At 38.0% G+C, this 23,476-nt stretch overlaps 2 protein-coding genes across 3 annotated transcripts in view; both read right to left on the bottom strand.

The window, feature by feature from the left end:
* The window catches only part of LOC129746689 (uveal autoantigen with coiled-coil domains and ankyrin repeats), a 31,866-nt gene extending 17,340 nt beyond the window's left edge, over positions 1-14,526 (bottom strand). The window contains exons 1-3 of one of the 2 annotated variants that reach the window (XM_055740538.1): positions 14,476-14,526; positions 13,737-13,908; positions 5,935-6,035 (exon numbers count right to left, since the gene is read on the bottom strand). In XM_055740538.1, the coding sequence (XP_055596513.1) occupies positions 5,935-6,020 (86 nt within the window). In that variant the 5' untranslated portion in view covers positions 6,021-6,035; positions 13,737-13,908; positions 14,476-14,526. Of the gene's footprint in view, positions 1-5,934; positions 6,036-13,736; positions 13,909-14,292 lie in introns of both variants that reach the window. The other variant, XM_055740537.1, reaches the window with a different exon arrangement.
* A 3,066-nt stretch (positions 14,527-17,592) lies between these two features.
* Positions 17,593-22,986, bottom strand: LOC129742430 (uncharacterized). Its single transcript, XM_055734328.1, has one exon. It carries the CDS (start codon positions 22,984-22,986, stop codon positions 17,593-17,595), a length of 5,394 nt encoding a protein of 1,797 aa, XP_055590303.1.
* Positions 22,987-23,476: the final 490 nt, after the last annotated feature.

Here is a 23,476-nt window from a genome sequence, read left to right as displayed (position 1 = left end):
GCAAGCAACGGAAAACATCAGGAGGGAATCCAATTGATCTATTGATCGAGTTATTTTCATCACCAAATCCCCAAAAAAGCTAAGTACACTTTTATTCAAAATATGAATACCTAATGAAATTTCCATAGGATTTTTTTTTTCTTTTTAATCTTGTGTATAGGATGGTAGTATTTATTTCATTCATTTTTCATTTTTCTCCTCTCCATCCTATTTTTTCATATGATACGAAATGAAATACATATTGAATGAAAAACAGTAATTTAAAATAAATTTTCATACAAGCTCATATTAAAAATAATATTAATGAAGTGTGGAAAAATAAAGTGTGGGAAAAATAAAGCACATGAAGTTTAAAATGATAGTCCGTACGTTCCATTGAAATTGTGTTTTTTTCGTATTTCAAGTTGAGTTTTTTTTCTTTTGCTGCTTGAAAGATAGCTTAAAATTGATTAAGTTGCAGCAAGAAAGCGTTAGGAAAGTTTAACTTTATGTATCTTCGTTACGATAGCCAATCTACCAAAAAATGTACATCCTAGATTTTTCTTTTCAAATTTTCATTTAGTTTTTATTAGAGATGTACCGAATATTCGGTCGGCCGAATATCGCCGAAAAACCGTTAAGCCGAATATACGGCTCACCGAATAGTTGAGCTAAGTATTCGGCCGAATAGGCCGAATAGGCCGAATATCTTCTAGAGACTGGTAAATTTTTCAAATATTTTTTGATAATTTGTAAAATATCTTTGAAAAATGTTGCAAAAGCTACACAACCATTAAAATCTTATGGTTTCAGCTAAACATCTAAGGTGTATCCGCGTATCTTTCACTGTAGATCGTACAGCAGGATACTGAACGGTATCGCTTTAATAAAAAACTCAAATTCCTCTTTAAAGTTTTTTAGATTTTGTGTTCAACTTTTCAGAAAGTTTCAAAATATACATAAATTTTGCTCTTTTTTATTTATTTTTTTTCAAAAATCGTTCTGAATGCCTGACCGTCTGGATACGTGTGGTTGAAAGTATGGTTTGCTAATTTTAAGATTATCTATCTTTTCAACAACTATTTTAAAGACATCTTGCTCAAATTCGACCTTCATCTAATTCAATATCAGAGAAACAATTTCAAAAAGCTTGGCACCTGTTTCGATATGTTTTATCCCAGATTTCACAGGAACGCAATCTCTTTGGTGATAAACACCCTAGAAGCGACTAGTCATCTGATGACTTTTTAGTTATTGGTGACATTTTTAAAATCAGAAAGACCCCTACTTAAAAAATTTCTTGTAAAATATCATCCGATAATATCATTTGGTTGAAAATAATAGACTTAGAAAACACGAGGGGCATTAATATGAAAGAAATAGAAAGCATTGAAATAATCGCTTAAGGTTTTTTCATTGAAAACTCAATAGAATATTCAACCGAATATTCGGCCGAATATTCGTTTGGCCGAATAGTTGAAAAGGTCAATATTCGGTATTCGGCCGTTCGCCGAATACCACTATTCGGTACATCTCTAGTTTTTATTGATAGGGAGAACTGTTTTTTTTTTCTTTTAAAATTTAAAGAATCATTTAACACAATCTAGCATTGCTTTTATTTGAGGAATTTAATATACTTTTTTTCCTTACAACACAGGTTTTTTTGAGCTGTTAAGTGTTAGTTCTAAAAGGCTTAAAATTTTGGAATGTAACTCAAAATTCATACAATGTGTTCAGAAATATAGTAGTTTGATGGAGTGTTTCTAGTTTTGTAGTAGCACGTAGCGATGGTTTTGCACAAAAGTAGCGCAAAAAAGTTTGTGGAGTTTAAATGTCAAATATGGAGTTTAAATATAGTTTGTTGATTTAAAAATCAAATTCAGAAAGTTTTGTCTCATGAAATTGATAACAATCCTCGGCCGGAGGCGTAGCAGGAAAACCCGATCGTATTAAGTGTAGTACGACCATTTTGGATTCTTTTGATAATAATGATTAATAAAAATATTGAGGATTTTGGCACCTTATATATTTTGCGAACGTTTTGACCATTTAAAGAGAATTGTCGTTGTTTCACTTCGACAGTAATGGTTTTTTTAAGTAGAATTTTTTTAAATAAAAATCAGAAATTGAGATGTGAATTTCGCAAAATTTAAAACATTTTTTCTGCTGTATAGATGTTAATAAAAAATGAAAACGTATTAGATAAAACTGTATTTGACTCTTTTATATTTTACTAGCATTTTGTATAATTTATTGCTCTTTTCTGAAGATAACCTTCCCCAGTGTACTCTTTGCACCTGGTTATGAACCCTGGTTTAAAGCAACACATTTTTTCTAAATTTTTACTTTATACTTTGAATAAATGTTGAGTTTTGTCTTCCAATTTAGTAAAAAAGTGGTCTTTAAAGATTTCAATTAGCATTTTGTATTTTACAGATTTTTTTAAAGGGGGGCGTTGGGATCAAAAATTCGACAAAAGGGGGCGGTGAGTGGAAAAAGTTTGAAAACCACTGCTCCAGATGGTCGGATTTTTTACAAATCGAGCATAATTTAGTTGATTTTTTATTAATAAGTTAATTATTTTCAAATAAAAATACAAAAAGATTGAAAAAAAATTAAAAAAATTTTTGGTTAATCTTTAAATGATGACAGTAGTAATTTTAACGTATTATCCCTCAAAATGTTGCTATTCAAGTGATAAGGTAAAAGTTTGATGCAGATACTGAAAATTTATGATTGTAAAAGTCGGAACAACACAATATCGTTTTTGAAAGTGTACATAAAATTTGAAGACTCCAAAGAATGGTTCAGTATAACCACAGTATAACTTTATATTTCGTGACATGAATTCAGTAAACTACCCTGTTCTGTTTGAACTGAGTGACTTCACGTCACAACTTCAAATAAGCATTACTTCGTTCGTTGTTGTTCAATCGAGAAGCTCCGTATATTAAATTGTGGGTAATTGTTTTCCTTACAACTCATTTGAAGACACCGATATTCTATTTCAACAGAGAGAACAGGAAATCAAAGATGTATGTACTAAAGTCCGAAATGGGTAATTCTAGCGTGAATTCACGTCACAAAAGTAATTAATCACAACATAAACAACTTATATTTTAAAATGACCAATTTATATTCATTTTAAAGGAAATTCAATTTGCGACCGTTTGCTACATTTTTTTTCATTTTCAAGTGAATTGGTTGACTTCCAGAATGATAACAGTGCAGAAAAGTCCGGAAAAGCGATTTCACGTCAAGGTGGAATGTGTCTTATGCCGATTATATCAAGTGTTTTTGAAATCCAAATGACGATTTTAAACATTATACAGCCAAAATAAGCAGTTAAATGGCATTTTCATATTATTGAATTCCTATATACCATAACATAAAGCATAAAAATGTCATGAATAAAGGCGCTCTAGGCTTTTGAATGAAAACTTAAGGTTCTGAATGATTTCTAAAAAAGCGTGATAAAAACGAAACAATAACCGTGATAAAATCGAGCGTGAATTTGACGAGTATTGATAAAATCGAGCAGTGAAAAAATCGAAAAACTACTGTACATACATTTATTAGGGTAAATAGTAAGGGGTTTATAGTAAATTTGAACATAAATATTGCGAATTTTCTAGCAGGCCCATCAATTTTGTTTTTGTTTTGAAGATCGTTTTAGATGAAATTTATGTTTATTTAAAATATTTCGGTATATAACATTAAAATATCAATGCATTTGACTAAAATTATGTCAACTTTAATTTTTTTTATCAGCCTCAATGGTAGAGCTAGATGATTCAGTAGGAAACTTCAGGAGAATAGGAGGTGTAGGACGAAATCATCACCCGCAATGCTGGCCAAGCATCTCCCAGGGTTTACCTAACCCAATTACCTGTTACAAACCTCCCCACGTTTATGGGTGGATCGTAGAGATCTCTGCATCTACTTGTTCAGTAAACGTGAGTCACTTAAGTGACTAACATTCCTTCCCCTTTTCCCCACACAGTCAGCAGGGTTCGGCCAGGGCACCTTCAACATTCTGTGGGGACTGGTTTTTCAGTTTAAGAGATTAAATAATCTGAGGTAACAAACTGAAAAACTTCAGTTTCTATTGAAACTACAGGTTAGAAAGTGTAACATCATCTCAAAAGAGAAGGTGGTACAATTTAAAAAAAAACTGTAATTTCATAAAACGGAGAGTTGCTAAGTAGCGCCAACCGAAGTTTTAGGCGACTGCTCATGCAAACCGAATGCGAATTTAAAAAAACACACTATTTCGCTCCTGTGCTCGGACCAGTTGGTTCTATTTTGGTTTAAAACCGATCTTAAATAATAATTAATCAAGTATGTACTTTTACAGAAAATTTTCCGGAAAAATGTACCTTTGGTATGCAGTGTCCGTTTTACCCGAGCGTTTTTGAAAAGTGCGATGCAAGCATGTTTTAGATTGCTATAGAACAGTCTTGATGAAAGAAATTCACAAATGCCAATAGTTTATGCAATAGCTAACAACATAAACTGCCTATCTGCACGAAAACTGTGATGAAAAAATCAATATCTAATTTTCTATGGCTATTCTACCTAAGGGTGTGTCTTACCCGACTTTCCCCTATATTGAAACAATCACAGATTTTATCTTAATAGGTAATTCAAATTACCTAAAGTTTTTGCTTGCAGGTATACAATAAAAAAAATGAATCGACGTCAAGGCATGTGAGAAATAACTTGAACTTCAAATTTTTAACAAATATGATCATCTGCTTTACAGACGTTGAAATTAAGTATGTTATGAATCATAATATTTTTTAGGTCATTTATTTTTAATGGCCCAAATTTGTTATGATGCTTAAATTTATGACGAATTTAAGTTCCATTTGGTAACAAAATGAAACGAAATACATCAAACAAAGAATTTGATTATTCGATCAGAGAACGTGTTAGCACTTCAGCTGGAACGCAGGGATTTCCAATGAGCCGTGAACTGATGCGCTGCAGGCGTTCGCTCATCTTTCGACTGTACTGCACATGCACTGATCTAGCATTTCTGTTGCGTTCCCCAGAGACGTTTTCCTTCCTGCCTAAACTTGGCTGGATGGTGGTGCAGAAGATCTTGCATCGCGCTAACCAATCTGTCACGAATGAACTCCTGCCTCGCACAAGGCGGATGGATCATTAAATCATCCCGGCCAAAGTTCGTAACAAAAGCGTAACGAAGACGCTGAAACTCAACACATGTTGCCCTTGTTGCCTGGCACTTTGGTCGCAAAACCCTTCGTGTTAACCGCCATAAAGAGCAAAGTGCATCCATCTAGGTTTCAGTGTTGGGAAAATCATCAGCAACACCAATTTCTCTATTTAGTCGTCGTAAACTTGGTTCCAAGAGATCTTTCAACTTGTAGCAACATCAATTATTACCAATTAGAGGACTCTCAGCGGCACCGCAGACGGGTCGATCTTATGGATGAAAATAAACTCAACCCGGTTAAGATGTGTATATGGTATATGTTCCAATTTGGATAAGTTCTAAACGTTTAATGAGTTCATTGCCATCGACTCGAGATCCCAAGGCGGATTTTCGGCCGCTTAGAGCCGCCAGCCTTGAGAATTCATTGGGGAGGGAAAGCCACCACATGTTTGAATTTAGATGTTGTACACTTGTTGAGTAAATAAGATTTCAGAGAAATATGATTGATCTTTTTGTCGTGAGAGTCATTTATCAAAGTGCCATTTTAGTTTAAAAAAAATTAAACAAAATTCAGCCATTCTTCTGACCTTCACAAGGATTCATCTTTCACCCATGTACAAAGTCTAAACATTAACGACAGAGTGTCAGCCACCATGAATGCAAGCAATGTTTGCGATTGTTTCCAGATCCTAATCAGCTGGTTGTGTGGAACTTTGGAAATATTTATAAACTAACGATTTCACAAATAATAACTAAACAGTCACGAGACTTACGTTACATCTACCCGCTGCTGGGCGAATACTTGCGATGTTATCACACTGACTAGGACTAGCACCAATATGCTGGCGTTTACGGCCATGGTTTGTACTTATTTCTGTAAATGAGAAGAAGAGGAACACAGAATTAGAATTTTTGCCAAGCTATAATAACAAAACGTTTTTAATCAGCTAAGCTCTATCCTTCGAAATTATGAGTATACACTAATGATTATTGTTGAATTGAAAGTGCTGTTTATATATCTTCCGGATCAAAAGTCATCGAGTTGGTATGGATATAAAAATAAACACAGAAAAATAAAGTAACTAATATGTACTTGTGAATTTAGTGTTGTTATTTTGATTTGTGGATGAGTGAAATGTTATGTTGTCATGTGTTAGAATTTTAAATGTTACGAAAATGCTTTAAAAAAATGGTCAACAGCAATAAAAAAAAACTACGGCGATCGGGTTTCTTTAATATGCCATCATAAAGGGTGATACGGTCAAAATTTGGTCAATATCAACTAGACGTATTTCTTTCAATTTTGCATTTAAAAAACCTGAACACCCCTCATTTTGAAGATGTGTGTGTGTGTTGAATGTTTCTCCTACTTTGATTTTGGAATTAACTCTTCAGTTGTCAAAATGCCGTCCAAGGTATCAGCGTATCAAAATTTTTCTCGCGCTTCGCGAAAATCCGAGCTACTCGCACGCAAAGCTGGTAAAATCGCTAAAAGTTGCCAAATCAACCGTAGTGAAAGTGTTTGGGGAACGTTTGTCGACAGCCAGGAAGTCTGGATCAAGGGGAAATCGAAAACAGTAAGCCGCTGAGACGACAAAGAGAGTTGCCGGTAGTTTCAAGCGAATCCCTAAACTCTCTCTCCGAGATGCCGCAATTAAGCTGGATGTATCGTCTACAACCGTGCATCGAGCCAAAAAACGAGCCGGACTATCGACTTACAAGAAGGTAGTGACTCCAAATCGCGATGATAAACAAAATACGACGACCAAAGCGCGATCCCGGAGGCTGTACACGACGATGCTGACGAAGTTTGACTGTGTGGTAATGGACGACAAAACCTACGTCAAAGCCGACTACAAGCAGCTTCCGGGACAGGAATTTTATACGGCAAAAGAAAGGGAAAAGGTAGCACATATTTTCAAGCACATGAAACTGTCAAAGTTTGGGAAGAAATATCTGGTTTGGCAAGCCATCTGTACCTGTGGCTTGAAAAGCAGCGTTTCATAGCTTCCAGGACTGTCAACCAAGAAATGTACGTGAAAGACTGTTTGAATAAAGACTGTTTGAAAGACTGTTTGAACTGCTGCCTTTCCTGAAGAAACACGGTTGTTCCATACTGTTTTGGCCGGATTTGGCATCTTGCCATAACGGTAAAAAGGCCATGGACGTGCAGGTGCTTCCCAAGGACAAGAACCCTCCCAACACGCCAGAGCTCCGCCCAATTGAGAAATACTGGGCTATTGTCAAGCGGAACCTAAAGAAGACCAAAAAACTGCTAAGGACGAGCAGCAGTTCAAGGCAAACTGGCTTTCTGCGGCGAAGAAGGTGGACAAGGTGGCTGTACAAAATCTGATGGCAGGGGTTAAGCGTAAGGCCCGGAATTTCGGATTTGGAAAAGCGGAAGCCTAACTGAATATTTTTCCTGAATTTTATACTAATTAAACTTGAAAAAGAAATTTAATTTGATTTTTTAAATAAACGATTTCACCGATTTACACGCGTTTTCCCTTGACCAAATTTTGACCGTTTCATCCTTTATGAGACAGATGATTTCTGATGGACGACAAAACTTATGAAAAACCATATATCGAACAAATTCCAGCGTTTCAATCCCATAACATGTCTGCTCGTGATATGGTCCCTAGAATATTAAAGTACATATGTGTTGCTGTTTTTAAAAGCCTCAAAAGAATAATCTTGTAGGTACCCTTCACAATCTACGATGTATACTAACCGATTGAACTTTAATATTAATATCATGTTGGTTTTACTTCGTTATTGTCTGATTTTGCCAGCAGAAACACCACTAAAAATGCTTTTAAGTGGCTCAAAAATAATCAAGGCGTTGCCGATATTCCTGCTTCTCCATTCGGTCCTGGTCACTTGGTTTCGAGCCGCGACCGGTCTTTGAAGGACCTTGGTTTCATGGTTTGGGCCTCTTGATACAGTCAATCCGTATCGCCGATTCCAACAAAAACTTCGATTTTTAATATTCCTCCTTCCAGTTTTTTTCATTCTTGCTGATTCTGCTGAGTCTCTTTCTGTTTCTGAAAGATTCGACCTAAAATTTTTCGCTCTTTTCTAACGACTAACTCAGATCTCTTCATTCATTTCTGAAGCATAATAGGCGATGGAAACGGTGACGAATTTTGGTGATGGTTTTCCATTAGAGCAAGTTCACTGGTTGGGTTGGTTGGGAAAAAGTAGTAGAAATTTTGATGTTTTGAAAATTTTACCATGTAAAATTGTATTTTTTTTACATCACTGTTTCTATTTCAGCCGTATGTCATATTGCTATTTTTGCATCACAGCATGCGAAAATAGAACACGTGTTGTAAAACAACTTGAAAGCCGCAGATCTTGAAAATTTTTTTGCATGGTAAAGTTTTCCAAATGTGCTAAAAGTGTTAAAATTTCTGTGAACTTGCTCTTAGTGCAAGTGGGATGCAGCTCAACCAACTTTTGACATATCTTACGGGTTTTTCTTAGGGAGAGAAAGCATACCTTTTCGTTTCCATCGCCTATTGATGAAAAACTATCAAAATCATACTCTTAAGATGCGAAACTGTGCGGAAATTATTAAAAATAGAATTGATCCTTTTTGTAATTTAAATTACTACAAACATATCATTTCAGAAATACCCTCAAACGTCCGGTCCGTACAATTCCTGACATTTTTTTCTTGAAACCTGGCAAAATTTTCAATTGAAAAACCGGGCAACACTGAGAAAAATCCAGGCATTGTTTGAAAAAGTACTAGAGTAAGAAGAAAGAAAATAACCTGAAATAACTCCAAAAAGATTTGTTCTAGCACCCAAAGATAGAAACTTATGATAACTCAATTTGATGTTTTTGCTTAATTGTGCAAATAACGTGAATAAAACCGGACAAAACCGGGCAGTTTTCTTCGAAATTCGTGCGTCCACGTCCGACCGGACTTGTTTCCATTTTTTTTTTCAAATATTCGAGGAAGCCTAGATAAGGATATTATGGATTATCTATTATAGGTACTAAGTGTTAAAAATTCATAAAAGCTTTTTAGTCGAATGAATGTTTAAAAAAAACATTTCGTAATGGCGAACAGAGGCCATTGATAACATAATTGCGACAAATGAGAAAAACAAGAATCCCAAGAATATTTCAAAAAAATTTGTTTTTTGATTCACATGAATGTTGAAATGAATCTTTAGCTTAATTATTTAATCAATTTGTCAAACGTTGGTCATGACTTGACAGACAAATCTGGAATTTTTACATTTCATCAAATAAATAGTGGAAGCCGTTTGTAAGGAATACGTTTCTAAAATAAGACGCAGTAACTACATTTTTGTATTTCAGATTCTAATCTAAAGTTCATTTGAAAACGTTTAAAAATAATTTAACATCGAGGGCCGCACGAAATTTATGAAAACCGGGAGTGTGGATTACATAAAAACTAATAATAGGTACCGTATTTTTTTATTTAGAACTTACCTATTCCTTAAAAAAATCAAAACATTCATTTATAAAAACTCTGACATGATAATTCGCCCACAGTTGCTATAAAAACCCAATTTTGACATGACATAACTTCAATGACATCAGATTTAATTAAGAATCAGATTTAACATTCTTTAATAGAAATAATAACATGGAATTGACATTCAAGAAACAAATTTAAATTTATGGAGAAAGGTTAAATTCTTAGTAGGCTTCCAAAATGATATGAATTTTCAAAATAACAAAATCTGATTATTTAGACGGAATATTCGAAACAAGAGTCGAAATAGGAAATGTCGAGAACTAAAATGATAATTTTAATTTCGAACTAATAAACATAACCAGAGATTAGAGAACATCTATAATAAGAATCTAAAACCCAAAATTCCTATCGGTGGATCGTGCTCTTAGTTACAAAACTATCTGAGTTTTAAAAAAACTAGACCATTTTTCATTTGTTTCTTTAAACTCAGTAGAAAAAAAAATCTGAAAAAAATCCAGGTAATTTCATCCCAGTTACCCCTTCCCCCCCAACCCAGCAAACATTTTTGTAACCATATTATTATGCTGCTTTGATATACGTTCCATATACATTATAGAATTATCGTATGAAAGTTGAAAAAACACCATTTTCCTCTACAATGCTCCTTACCGCTTTATTGCGCTTTTTTTCACCCCAAAAGAATGATTAAAGATCATCGGGCTTGTGATATAGCTCAGTTGGCAAGGCAATTACTTCCTGAGCCGATGTCCGTGTGTTCGAGCCCAAGAGTAACATCGATCACAGCTGTACCGGACAAGTTTTTCAAAGACTCTCCACCAACTCCATCGTTGATTAAAGGCGCGGATGAAATAAAGATGTTAAAACGACTATAATTTTAACAAAAAAAATTAAAGATCATCCAAGTATCCATTACTGGTATCACGTGAAGAGTACAGTGACTATGAAAATGGGCTCTAAAACTTCCAACTTAAAAATGGACGAGCATCAGTAAGCCTTGATTTCTTGTGGCGCCTTCCTTTTTTGGGTGATTTGAATAGAAAAAAATATGGAAATTTGTTGCCGTGACTTTTTTTGATACGAATAAAAACTTAAAATTTATTATCAAGTTCCTCAAAAATATTTTCCAAATAATATTTTTGTCATGTTCCGCTCTTCGCGAAGACCAACACAACAACAAAAAATGTATGCAAATCGGATGAACCCTGCAGATGCAGATTGTATACGTTCATATAATGCCTCCATTTTTATATATTTTGTGTATAGCATTAAACCGAATAGCGACACTTTTTACTAGCGAGATTTCTGTCATTTGCAGGTTTGTTATGGTTTTTTTTCAGTCCAGTAGGCGATTTCAACATAGTACACAAACATCTTTAACGTTATTTACGGTTCATTTTTCTAAACAGCAATCGCATGCTTCAAATCTCCTAGGAAACTCGCGATGCGTCGTTATGATTTTCAACGTCGTGACGTATGCGACATGTCGCTAGTAGGCAAAGCTGCTATGGTTATTAGCGCTCAAATTTTGGTTTTCATCTGCTGATAACATAAATTAATTGAAAATATTGTTGAAAGTCTAAAATATGATTTAAATCCAACTGATTTGCTTCAATAAAACATTTTTAACTATTTCGAGGTTTTGTTTTAACTTTTCATCTTTTACTTTATTGAATAGTTTGATGACCATGTTTTTAATCACAGTTTCTTTTAAATATTCGGTTCTTCAATATAATCACTGAACACCACGTTACACATAACACAAATTTTTATTTTATTCGCTACAAAAAGGACCTGGATTTCCCCTGGTTTTGGATTTAACAATTTGATTTTAGAAGTCCGGTTTTAGGGAAAACGTCCAAATATGCAGATCCGGATATGTCCGAAAAAAATCTGAAACGCTTAGTATAATATGATAATAACTATCACCCTTAAGATCAGCAAGAACTCCTTCCAAATCTTGGCAATTGATCACTAGGGTGTCCCAAAATTGCATAACTTCAGGGAATCTGGGGGCTCACCCTCCAAATGGTAGATTAGGATGTGCAGAACAAACTTTTGTATGGGGCCGACTTAAAAAAATCATGTTTAGAGGTTCCGCAAGCGCGATCTTTGAAAAAAGTCCACTTTCAAAAGATTTGATTTTAAATAAATTATGGGTCCAAAAATTTTCATAAAACTTATTTATTTTATATTTTTTTAATTTTATTTGGGTTAAATACTACACGTGAAAATTGAAAAATGATCCAAATTTGTATGAAAATGTAAAACAAGCAAGCTATTTCGAAGAAAAAAATTTTTTTGGTCCAAAAATTTTGAATTCAATTCACCAAGATGTGTACCAAGCGTAAAAACTTTTTATCACCTATGGCATCAAAAGATGCGGATTTTTGTGCACTTAAACTTTGCTGAACAAAACATGTTGTTTGTATCATCGTGTGAAGAGCTATTCACGGTTGAATCCTTAATAAAAATCACAATTTAGGATATATTTTTTTTAATTTATCAAATTTGTCTTGATAAATACCTACTTTAAAATCAAAATACTTGCAAAAAAGACTTGAATGGTTTAAGGAAGTCATCAGAAGGCCATATGCCAAATTTGAGCGCAATCGGACAACAGGAAGGGGTTGCAATGAATCTCAAGTGTGAAAAGGATTCTGAGACATAGTGTTCTAAAACAGCATAAAAAACTGGTTTTTCATCAAACATTTTTTTCTTTACCAATCGATTGCTTGATTATGTAGATTTTATTAAAATTTCAATCAAGACTAACATTTCACCTCAAGACTGCAACTCGATTGGACTTAAGACAAAAAAGTTATGGCTGCTCAAAGATTGTATTTTGGTTACAAATTGTCCTGTAAAACGCAATGAGTAAAATTTACTCATTCTGTGTTAAACGACAAATTGCCACAAAAATACAATCTTTGAACAGTCATAACTTTTTTGTCTTAAGTCCAATCGAGTTGCAGTCTTGAGGTGAAATGTTAGTCTTGATTGAAATTTAAATAAAATCTACACAATCAAGCAATCGATTATTAACGAAAAAAATGTTTGATGAAAAACCAGTTTTTTATGCTTCTTTAGAACACTATATCTCAGAATCCTTTTCACACTTGAGATTCAGTGCAACCCCTTCCTGTTGTCCGATTCCGCTCAAATTTGGCATATGGCCTTCTGATGACTTCCTTAAACCATTCAAGTCTTTTTTGCAAGTATTTTGATTTTAAAGTAGGTATTTATTAAGACAAATTTGATAAATTAAATAAAAAATATCCTAAATTGTGATTTTTATTAAGGATTCAACCGTGAATAGCTCTTCACACGATGATACAAACAACATGTTTTGTTCAGCAAAGTTTAAGTGCACAAAAATCCGCATCTTTTGATGCCATAGGTGATAAAAAGTTTTTACGCTTGGTACACATTTTGGTGAATTGAATTCAAAATTTTTGGACCAAAAAAATTTTTTTTTCTTCGAAATAGCTTGCTTGTTTTACATTTTCATACAAATTTGGATCATTTTTCATTTTTCACGTGTAGTATTTAACCCAAATAAAATTAAAAAAATATAAAATAAATAAGTTTTATGAAAATTTTTGGACCCAGAATTTATTTAAAATCAAATCTTTTGAAAGTGGACTTTTTTCAAAGATCGCGCTTGCGGAACCTCTAAACATGATTTTTTTTAGTCGGTCCCATACAAAAGTTTGTTCTGCACATCCTAATCTACCAGTTGGAGGGTGAGCCCCCAGATTCCCAGAAGTTATGCAATTTTGGGACACCCTATTGCTCACGTTAGTGAAACTAATAAAAATTATTAACTTCAAACGTTCGTGACCTTTTCATCAATCATCGGTTGGCTCGAGATTTGAATTTAAATAATCATATTGATAATTCATACGACTTGCAAGGCATCATAGAATGAGCGCCGGGTTCAGAGATTATCAATCCGAATAGCTACTCTATTGTAACTGGTAGCAGTCCTATCGTAGAATTTCGTTAACCATGCGTCACAATAATTAAATCAAGTGTTACAAGCACAATAACAATTTTAATTTTATTGTAGGTACTTCTAAAGGAAATACTCACCGTTAGCTACAATGTGGTCTGAAGTTACACAACACACTTCCTGCTCGATCCGGTAGGACTCTTAATCCACGAAACACGTTCGGTCCTTTGGCTGGACCAACGAAGACTGGCACTGCCTTAGTGACTCGCTGCTGTATTTCCTACTTCAGCTCTCCTCGAATGATCGGTCTCGCTGCGTTCGAATAGAAAAACACACATTTTCCCACTTTAGTAAGGCGTCTTACGGGACAAAGCACTCAAAACACAGACAATTTTCTCGTCTTCTTCACACTCTCCCGAAATGGCATCCCGCAGTTTGTAGCATTTCCTAAACCTTGGAAGAAGCGCAGCTCACACATCTCAGCGCTTTCCGATACAAGTCATACGCAAAAAAAACCTAAATACCCACCCGCCTAACCAAAAGTACAAGTATATAGTCGTCAAGGCAAAGGAAAACTTCTCAAATTACACCAAATCGGCTCCGTTGCCACCACTTGACTCCGCTCATCGAGAATCTTATCACCAGAAAACCATAAAATGAAACATGAAATCGTAAGAACCTCAAAAACAAACAAACCTCTTTTCAATACACTTCTCATCCCGAGATATCACACGCAACAGTTATGTTTTTTTTTTTTTCAAACGGCTCAATTATGTTTAAATTTATCTAACTTTGACCGAATCGCCGAACCAGAACGTGGGAGACTAAAATTAAACAACTGTTTGTCTCATCTCCTTTTCACGGGAGCCCCCGACTTACTTGATGCTAACCGATCGAGCACTGGACAAGTACTGAACATATTTCAATTTGAATCCCACATGCGACGCGCGCAAGGATGCAATCTGATCGGGAAGCTGCTGTTCGTTTTGGAGCTTGGTTTGTGGTTTGTTTTTCTTCCTCCCGTTTTGTTGCCGCCATCGTTGGTGGAAAAACAAATTCTGAGCAGAACGATCGTACGTTTGAGGCAGTTTTATAAACGATACAGCAATGTCAAATATTATTTAGTTTCAGAAATTTGAATTGGAAAACTTAAGGCAAATCGAAAGTTTTCTTCCAGAAATTTAGATTGAATGATGAAAAACAAAACGTTATGGTCCTATACATTTGAACTCTGAAAAATCCACCAATTATACACCCAAAATAATTTTCACTTAAAAAATAAGTGACATCTGTAGTGAATTCTCGCCATACGTAATTTCATTTGAATTTTAAGTGATGGGTCAAGTGAATTCACTTAAGTGACCGGTCAAGTGAAATAAACTAGGAAATTCGAGTGAAATTTATCTGAGTTTCTAAGTAAGATTCTCACGCGTTTTTTAAATAAACAAAGAACATTTATAGAACACCACTTCGATTTCGAATACTTACATTACGCTTTCACCATAAATTTATTGATTGGAAAATTCCATCGTAATCCCAAGGTAGATCGATTACTGCGGATAGTGCGACTTCTAAATCTTCCCTGCTGCAAACCAGAAAATCTGTCCAGTTCAACCCACAAGCTGAAACATGATAACACCTTTAAATAACTTATCCTCACATCACGTTTAACACAAACTACCGTCAAAATCGCCTAGTAAAGAATTGGGAAAATCCAAATCCAGCATAAGCTTTAAACGCTGCTCTTTAAAATTTACCATTTTGAACTCTGAAAATAAACACAACCGACCCAACATTCACTTGAAATTCAAGTGATGGGGGAGTGAATATTTTTTCTCACTTCAAATTTAAGTGACGACTGAAGTGAATGTAGATGAATTCACTTGAAATTTAAGTGACTGCCAAGTGAAATGTATATGTCGCACTTGAATGGAAGAAAATCACTGGATCCTTGTTTTTAAGTGAAAAATCATGTGTATTTTAAGAGTGGATTTGGTTTCAGTGTAATAATTACCGTAATTCGGGGTAAGACTGATCACTTTTTTCAATATTTTTCGATTATTTTTTTCTTTTAAGGAGAATGTGGCATGTTTTATATTTTTAAAACCAGTACTGGATTCCTATGAACGTAAGACATAGTTGCAGAAATTTAAAAGACTATTTTAAATTTGATTTAAAAATCGATATCGTCTCTGTTCAGAATTTGATGCTTTGGGGTAACATTAATCAGTCTCTGTTTTAATGGTTTTAACAAGTTTTCTTGATCATAAAGGATACAAAACACCTTCATCTTATATATAAAAATGGAGGCATTTTCTTTGTAACAACATCACGTATGAATGGTCATTCGGAATGAAGTGAAATTTGGTATCCGAGGGTTTTTTGGATCAGAGATGATTTGTATAATAGTTTCAAGGATCTCACTTTTTATGGAAGGTGCTAATACAAATTCAACTTTATTTGTTACGATTTCCATAAGAATCTATTCGCGAGCACGATGCAGTTAAGGACGTGTAGATGAAATTAACCCTTTGATGCTGTATCCGGAATCGACCGGGTGGTTCCTTCGGACATTGTACAAAAAACTCGCGAAGATTAGGCACAAAAAACTAAACACTTTATTAACGGTTTACAACAAATTTTATTCCGCACGGAGCTCGAGGTATAAGTGCGATCGCGATGTGGTACTAAACACAACTGATCTTCCCCAGTATACTTTGACGATACTGAGGGTTAGTGTGGTGATTATCTCAAACAACAGAGAGCGATCGGTCCTGAATAGTATCGACCGAGAACCTGAGCTATTGTTCTGTGATCGGAGCTTTTATGCTGGACAGTACCTCAGTCCGGGTTGCCGGTTCTTCCGTGAACATGCCGGCCACCATTGAAATCTTAGGGATTTCAATTAATAATTTGTTCAATTAGATGTACAATAACTTTCAAATAATTAACTTTACAAAAACTGCCTCATTAGAAATATTCAACTTAAGAACCTTAAATACATTATTCTTGAGTAATCACGTACTATACTGATTGTTGGATGTTTTTTAAAAATTGACAATTCCGTTTGATCAAGTTGATCACTTCTATGTTCCTAGGATATGCTGCAAACTTTCTGCGACGATCTTCGGTGGCGATGTGGTATATTGCACCTCCCCATGGTGCATTCGAAATGGACAGAGTGGAGTTTCCTTCCGGTGGATGTTTAGATGTGGTTCGCTATGGTTCTGATTGATGTGGTGCCGATGTCGATGTGGTGTTGAACCTATGATGACGTGATGTGGACCGATGATGACCTTCTTGGTGCGCTGCTTGGCCTGGATGGGTACGTCTTAGAGTCGTCCATTGCCACGTGTGCCCACGTGACCCAAAGGGTGCGAAGCGCGCTGAAAAATATGAGAGGGTGCTTTTTCACTTGAATTTATGAACACTTAAAGAACTTGCCTGGAACGGAGGCCTCCTGGCCTCCGTTGGGTGCCTCCAGCACCGATGCCGACCACTGAATTCGTGGTGAATAGGAAAAATGAACCATGCTACCTCTAACAACTACGTGCTGCTACTGCTACGACGCTGGCCTCCGAAAAAGGTTGATCAGACCATCAATGACCTGTCGATCTTGGTGCAGATGCCGAACGGTGGTACCGACGCTCGGACGAGCCGTTGATTGTTATGTAGATGCGTTCCCTTGCTGTGAATTATGAACAAATCGGCGAAGTATGTGGGGTTGAGCGGATGCTCTAGGACGACACGTTTGTTTAAACCAGAAACCAAGTAGCCACATGCTGAAACCTGAACCAATTGTGATTGACGAGTAGGCGATCGTGACTGCGATGAAAACGTAGCGATGCTCGTTCCGGAAACCGGAACGAAGAGGGAGACTCTGGGGGATGAACATTCTTTAAGTTTTTTGCAATACAATATAAAAAAAATACGTAACTGGGAGCGGAGGCCCCAAGTGGGAACCTCCGCGACGCCGCAGCGCCTCGATGAAAGCACCTAGTGCTTCTGCGATGGTAGTTCCTCGAAGTTGTCCCGAATTGGCAGGACGCATATTTTAGAAATTCCCCGTTTGAGAGTGGTATCCTTCGTCTTCACCAGCACTACCCGGACGTGTCCGTCTGAGCCCGGAATGCAGTTGGTAACACGGCCTAGACACCAACTTTGTTTCGGCATATTCTCCTCCATGACCAGAACCATCGTTCCGACGTGTAAGTTGTTGCGTTTCTTGGTCCACTTAGTACGGTTGTGTAGATTAGATAAGTATTCTGTTGACCACCTCTGCCAGATCCGCTGCACGAACATTTCTTTTTCTTGCCACAGAGACAGTCTATTTTGTGGAAGGTCTTGAAGATCAGGCTCTGGGAATGCAGTGATGGGTCGGCCTACTAGGAAATGTCCCGGAGTAAGCGCTTGGTAGTCATCGGGGTCGTTGCTAAGTGGAGTTAGCGGTCGCGAATTCAAGATAGCAGAGATCTGGTGAACTACAGTGTGAAGCTCGTCATACGTGAGTGGATTGTTGCCAACAGTTCTTCGAAAATGCCGCTTGAACGATTTTACGGCCGCCTCCCAAAGGCCTCCGAAGTTTGGAGAACGGGGTGGAATGAATTTGAACTCGATGCCATCTACTTCTGCTTCGGTGATAACGGTATGTTGGAATTGTTGATCTACGAAGAGCCTCTTCAATTCTTGAAGTTCACGATCAGCGCCGACGAAGTTCTTAGCGTTGTCGCACATAACTAGTCTGGGAGTGCTCCGGATGGCTGTGAAGCGTTTGAACGATGCAAGGAAAGATTGAGTCGACAAATCAGCAACGATTTCCATGTGAACCGCCTTGGTCACCAGGCAAACATATATGGCCACGAAGCATTTTATTGGAGATGTTTTTCGAACTGGGTATTTAACGTAGAAAGGACCACACAAATCAACGCCGACCTTGTTGAAAACGAAGTCCGCATTCACCCGTTCTGGTGGGAGATCTGCCATCAGTTGCTGCTGTACCTTGGGTTTATTCCGGAAGCACGAAACGCATTCGAATATTACTTTGCGAGCCAAACTGTCGATGTGAATTGGCCAAAACCGCTCTCGACCTGTCGATATCAACAATTGCTGCCCCGCATGGAAGTTTTTCAGGTGATAGTGACGCATGATAGTTTTGGTCAAAGGATGTTTCGGGTGTAGAATAAATGGATGTCGCCTGTCTTCCGAAATGGCAGCGTGACGCAGCCGGCCACCGACGCGCATTGTTCCATCCACGAGCACAGGATTCAGCGAAGTAAGGGGGGATGATGTTTTAATCTCGTGGTTACTGCGCAAAGCCTTCATCTCTTCGGGGAAGGTCTCACCTTGGGATAATTTAACTAGCTCTTTCAGGGCTTCGTCCACTTCCTCTAGTGATACTTGACCAATACGTTTAGTATCACGATTCTGCTTTTTGGAGTTGTGGATGAATCTTCTCAGCAGAGCAACGATTCGAACAAGACGTGGCAAAGAGGAATGTAAATCGAATACAAAACTGGGTGATTGAGCTTGAGTCGGCAAGGATGATGATGGTTTTTCTTCAAGCAGAGAGTTGTCGATTTCTGATGGGTGTTCAACAACTGTTGGCCAAGTTGATCTGTCGAATTTTAGCCAGCTTGGGCCCTCAAGCCACAGTGACTGGTACTGCAGCTGTGCCGGACTCATACCTCTGGAGATGATGTCTGCCGGGTTCTCAGCACCAGCGATGTGGTTCCAAATTCCGCCTTTGGTGATGTGTTGTATTTCCGACACTCTGTTGCCCACGAATGATTGCCATCGGGATGGAAGTGAAGCGAGCCAATACTTCACAATCATGGAGTCGGTCCAAAAATACGCAGAAATCGTGAACGGAATACTTTTTCGCAGTTTGTCGTACAGGTGGGACAAAAGAAGGGCAGATGATAGTTCTAATCTGGGAATCGATTGCTTTTTCTTCTTGCGAGCCAAATCTTCTAAGGGTGCCACCTTAGATTTTGCTGTGACGAGCCGAACAGTGATTGACCCTTTATCTGATATACAGCGAAGGTAGATACATGCTCCATACGCTGCTTCTGAAGCGTCGCAGAAACCGTGGAGCTCTACACTGGTCAAGTTTGCAAGATAGCCCGTCCACCTGGGCACAGAAAAAGATTTCAAAGCAATCAAATTGCGACGGTACTCCTCCCAGAAAATTTGCATGCTATCTGGAAGCGGATCATCCCAATCAGACTTGTGCTTCCAAATTTGTTGCAAAAATATTTTCGCTTGCACCACTACCGGTCCAATCAATCCCAAGGGGTCGAAAACACGTGCAATGTCGGATAAAACAGATTTTTTCGTGATGGGAGCAGAATTCCAGCTTGGAGTTGCAAATTTGAAGCTGTCCGATGATGGTTCCCAAATCAAACCCAACGTTTTTACTGTTGCAGTCGATGAATCAAGTTCAAGTGTTGTTCTTTCGTCTCGCAGCTCTGAAGGGATGTTCGCTAATATTTCAGAACTATTAGAGCAGTACTTTCGGAGAACGAATCCTGCTGAGTTAGTCAAAATGTTGACTGCTGACACAAGCTGGGCACCCTCTTCTGGATCATCAGTTCCTGTCATCAGATCATCGACATACACGTCCTTCTTGATCACTGCTGCTGCTGCTGGATAACTGCTTTCACCATCCTCGGCCAACCGTTGAAGTGATTTGGTTGCCAAGTATGGCGCCGTAGCAGTTCCGTAGGTAACTGTAGTCATCTGGTATGACTTCACAGGTTCGTCTGGAGAAAACCGCCACAAGATGCGCTGAAGTGGTTGATCGGACGGATTCATGCGAATCATTCGATACATTTTCGCAATATCTGCCACTATTGCAATTTTGCGGAACCGGAAACGAAGAACGATGGAAAGCAGGTCGTCCTGTACTACTGGGCCGACCATAAGTGCCTCATTGAAAGAAATCCCCGTCGACGTCCGGCAAGAGGCATCAAAGACTACCCTTAACTTGGTGGTGGTGCTGTCAGGTTTCTGTACAGGATGGTGGGGCATATAGTATGCCAGCTGGTTCGGTTCTTCTGATACCTCAATCATGTGACCCATGTCGATATATTCTCGAATAAAGGCACAATACTGCTGCTTTAGCGCCGAGTCCCGCGCTAATCGTCGCTCCAGACCTTCGAGTCTTCGAAGTGCTGTGGCTCTCGAATCTCCAAATTTGTCGATAAGATATCCTTTCTTGGGCAACGAAACAACGTAGCGTTGATCTTCATCTCGATAAGTGGTTTCATTGTAGAACTCCTCGCACGCAGATTCTTCTACAGACAACAAGCTTTTGGAAATGCAGGATTCTAATTCCCAAAATCTTGTCAATGTCTCTCGAAGCTCAACATTTGAGCATGGATGGGCAACAGATCTTGGAACAACCTGATGACTGTTGGGTACCCGGCCAGAGATAACCCAACCGAACACCGTCTGCTGCAGAGTCGGGCCGTCCTCGTCCAGTTTTCTACGGCCATCCGCAAGCAAATCGTAGTAATACTCCGCTCCGATGATGAGGTCTATCGGTCCTGGTTCGTAGAATTCCGGATCTGCCAACGTGATATCCGCTGGAATATTCAGCTGCTCTAAACTAACAGATTGAGTTGGAAGTTTGGAGGTGAGCTTGGGAAGAACATGAAGCTCGATTATCTTCTGGTAAGATGAGATGTTGTCATCCCTTGGCAGAATAGTGGCGTGAACTCTTTTGTTGGATCTTGCCACCGAACCTCCAATGCCAGCAACGGACAGGAAGCTAGAGGCTTCAACCAGCTCCAATTTTTTAAAAAGATTTGTAGTCATAAAGCAATATTCTGAGCACGAGTCAAGAAGTGCTCTTGCAAGCAAAGAATTTCCATGTTGATCAGTAACGCGCACCAAGGCGGTTGACAGGAGGACTTGATGAATTGAGGTGTAGGTGTTTATTGGTAATGCATGTGTGTTGAAGAGGGGATCTGTGGTGTGTAGTGGGTTTGATAGCAGTGTTACTGGGTATGAGCTTGATTGTGCACTTCTCTGGTTGGTAGGTGTGGTCGTGTTCTGGGCATGTGGATGTTGTTGTTGTTGTTGTTGTTGTTGTTGTAGATTGGTGAGTTCAGATGGTCGATTCGGCACGTGTGGATTATTCGGAGTAGGCGCACTGTTCACTTTCACTGGATGCAGCAGGGTATGATGCTTGTGTTGGCACTGGCGGCAATGCCCACGGGTGCAGGCACGGAGCATGTGCGACGAAGAAAGGCAGTTAAAGCATAATCCATTCCGTTTGACCTTCTCATGACGCTCGGGAACTTTCATCTTGAGGAATTTTTGGCATTTGAAAGCTGAATGTTGCTCATCACCGCAAAAGGGACAACGATTTGATGATCTGACCGTTGTGTGGCTGACGGAAAACCTAGGATGTTTGTGCTCAATCATGATTGGTTTGACAGGGGCAATGGATTGCAACACAGCGCATTGTTGGCGAAGAAAATCCATCAAATCGTCGTACGCAGGAACCTCTTTTGATGCGTGGTGAGCCTCCCAAAGACGTAAGGTACTGGAGTCGAGGCGAGAGCATACCATGTAAGATAAGATAGTACTCCAACTCCCAGTTTCTTCTCCAATCTTCTCAAGTTGAAGTAGGTTGCGGTCGTATTCAGCAATCAACTGGCTTAACGCTTCAAAACTCTCCCTTCTTATTGGTTCAATGCTAAATAAGGCATCTAGATGGGCCTTCACGATTAATTTTTTGTTTTCGTAGCGTTTTTGAAGCAAGTCCCACGCTACGGAGTAGTTCGCTGCTGTCACATCTACAGAGCCAATCTCTTGAAAAGCATCTCCAGTCAAGGACGAGCGGAGGTAGGTGAATTTGTCCATAGTTGAGAGTTGGTCATTCAAATGGATCAAACTACGAAATGTGTCGCGAAATGTGACCCACTCGCGAGTTTGTCCGCCAAAACTAGGTAAACGAATTTCGGGTAACTTTACTCGCGGATTCGTTCCCGGTAGGTTGCTGGTAGGAATTGAAGGTTGTGAAGTGACGATGGAACGATCGGTTTCAAGAGGCAGGAGTGACTTCAAACTCGCCTTAAGATCGCAGAAAGTATCTTCAAAAAAGTAGGTCTGAACCGCGCTAGCATCATCTCGTTTTTGTTGCCGCTCAAGACGCTGCTCAGGAGTTTCCTTTGTCTCCTCGTCTTCCTCTTCCTGGACGATCTCTAGTTTGCGTTGAACGGTGTAAAATTTTTTCATCGAAGCATCCAACATCTCCAATCTAGTAGCAATTTGTGCTTCATGCCTCTCCGCCTTGTACTGGTCCAAGAACTTTCGTATTCCATCGAACGTTGACTTTATCTGCTTCTCCTGCTTCTTGAGGTCCTTTAATTCACTAGTCATCTTTAAAGTTGAACTCTCTCACTCACAAAGTAAAAAAATTTTATTCACTTTACAAGTTCAGGTTTTTTTTTAACTGTTGTATTTTCAGTTTCAATACTTCAATACAATGCAAAAAGTATCGCACTTAAAAATGTTCATTTGTAACAGCACTGTAGCAAAGTATTGCTGAAAAGCACAATTTTTTTTTTTTAAGTTCACTTTTAATCACTTGTATATTTTTTTTAAGTTCACTTTTTATCACTTGTATTTTTTTTCACTCTGAAATCCACTGTTTGACGCGCCGTCTTACGTATGACAATAGGGCAATGAACTTTGGTGACTGCAGCGAGGGGGAATCGACCAAGTGAAAACAACAAAACAACGAATGCCAGCAGAATCGAGACCAATCGTCAATCAGCGGAAAATTTACCAGGGATTTATGGACAATTTATGATTAATTGATGTGCAACAAATTAAAAATCCAAATTTTATTGAAGCTCGGTTGTACATA

This window comes from Uranotaenia lowii, chromosome 2, assembly GCF_029784155.1.
Source record: "Uranotaenia lowii strain MFRU-FL chromosome 2, ASM2978415v1, whole genome shotgun sequence".
Taxonomy (NCBI): Eukaryota; Metazoa; Arthropoda; class Insecta; order Diptera; family Culicidae; genus Uranotaenia; species Uranotaenia lowii.
Note: the sequence above shows the minus strand (reverse complement) of the source record. Positions and strands in the feature narration are given on the sequence as shown.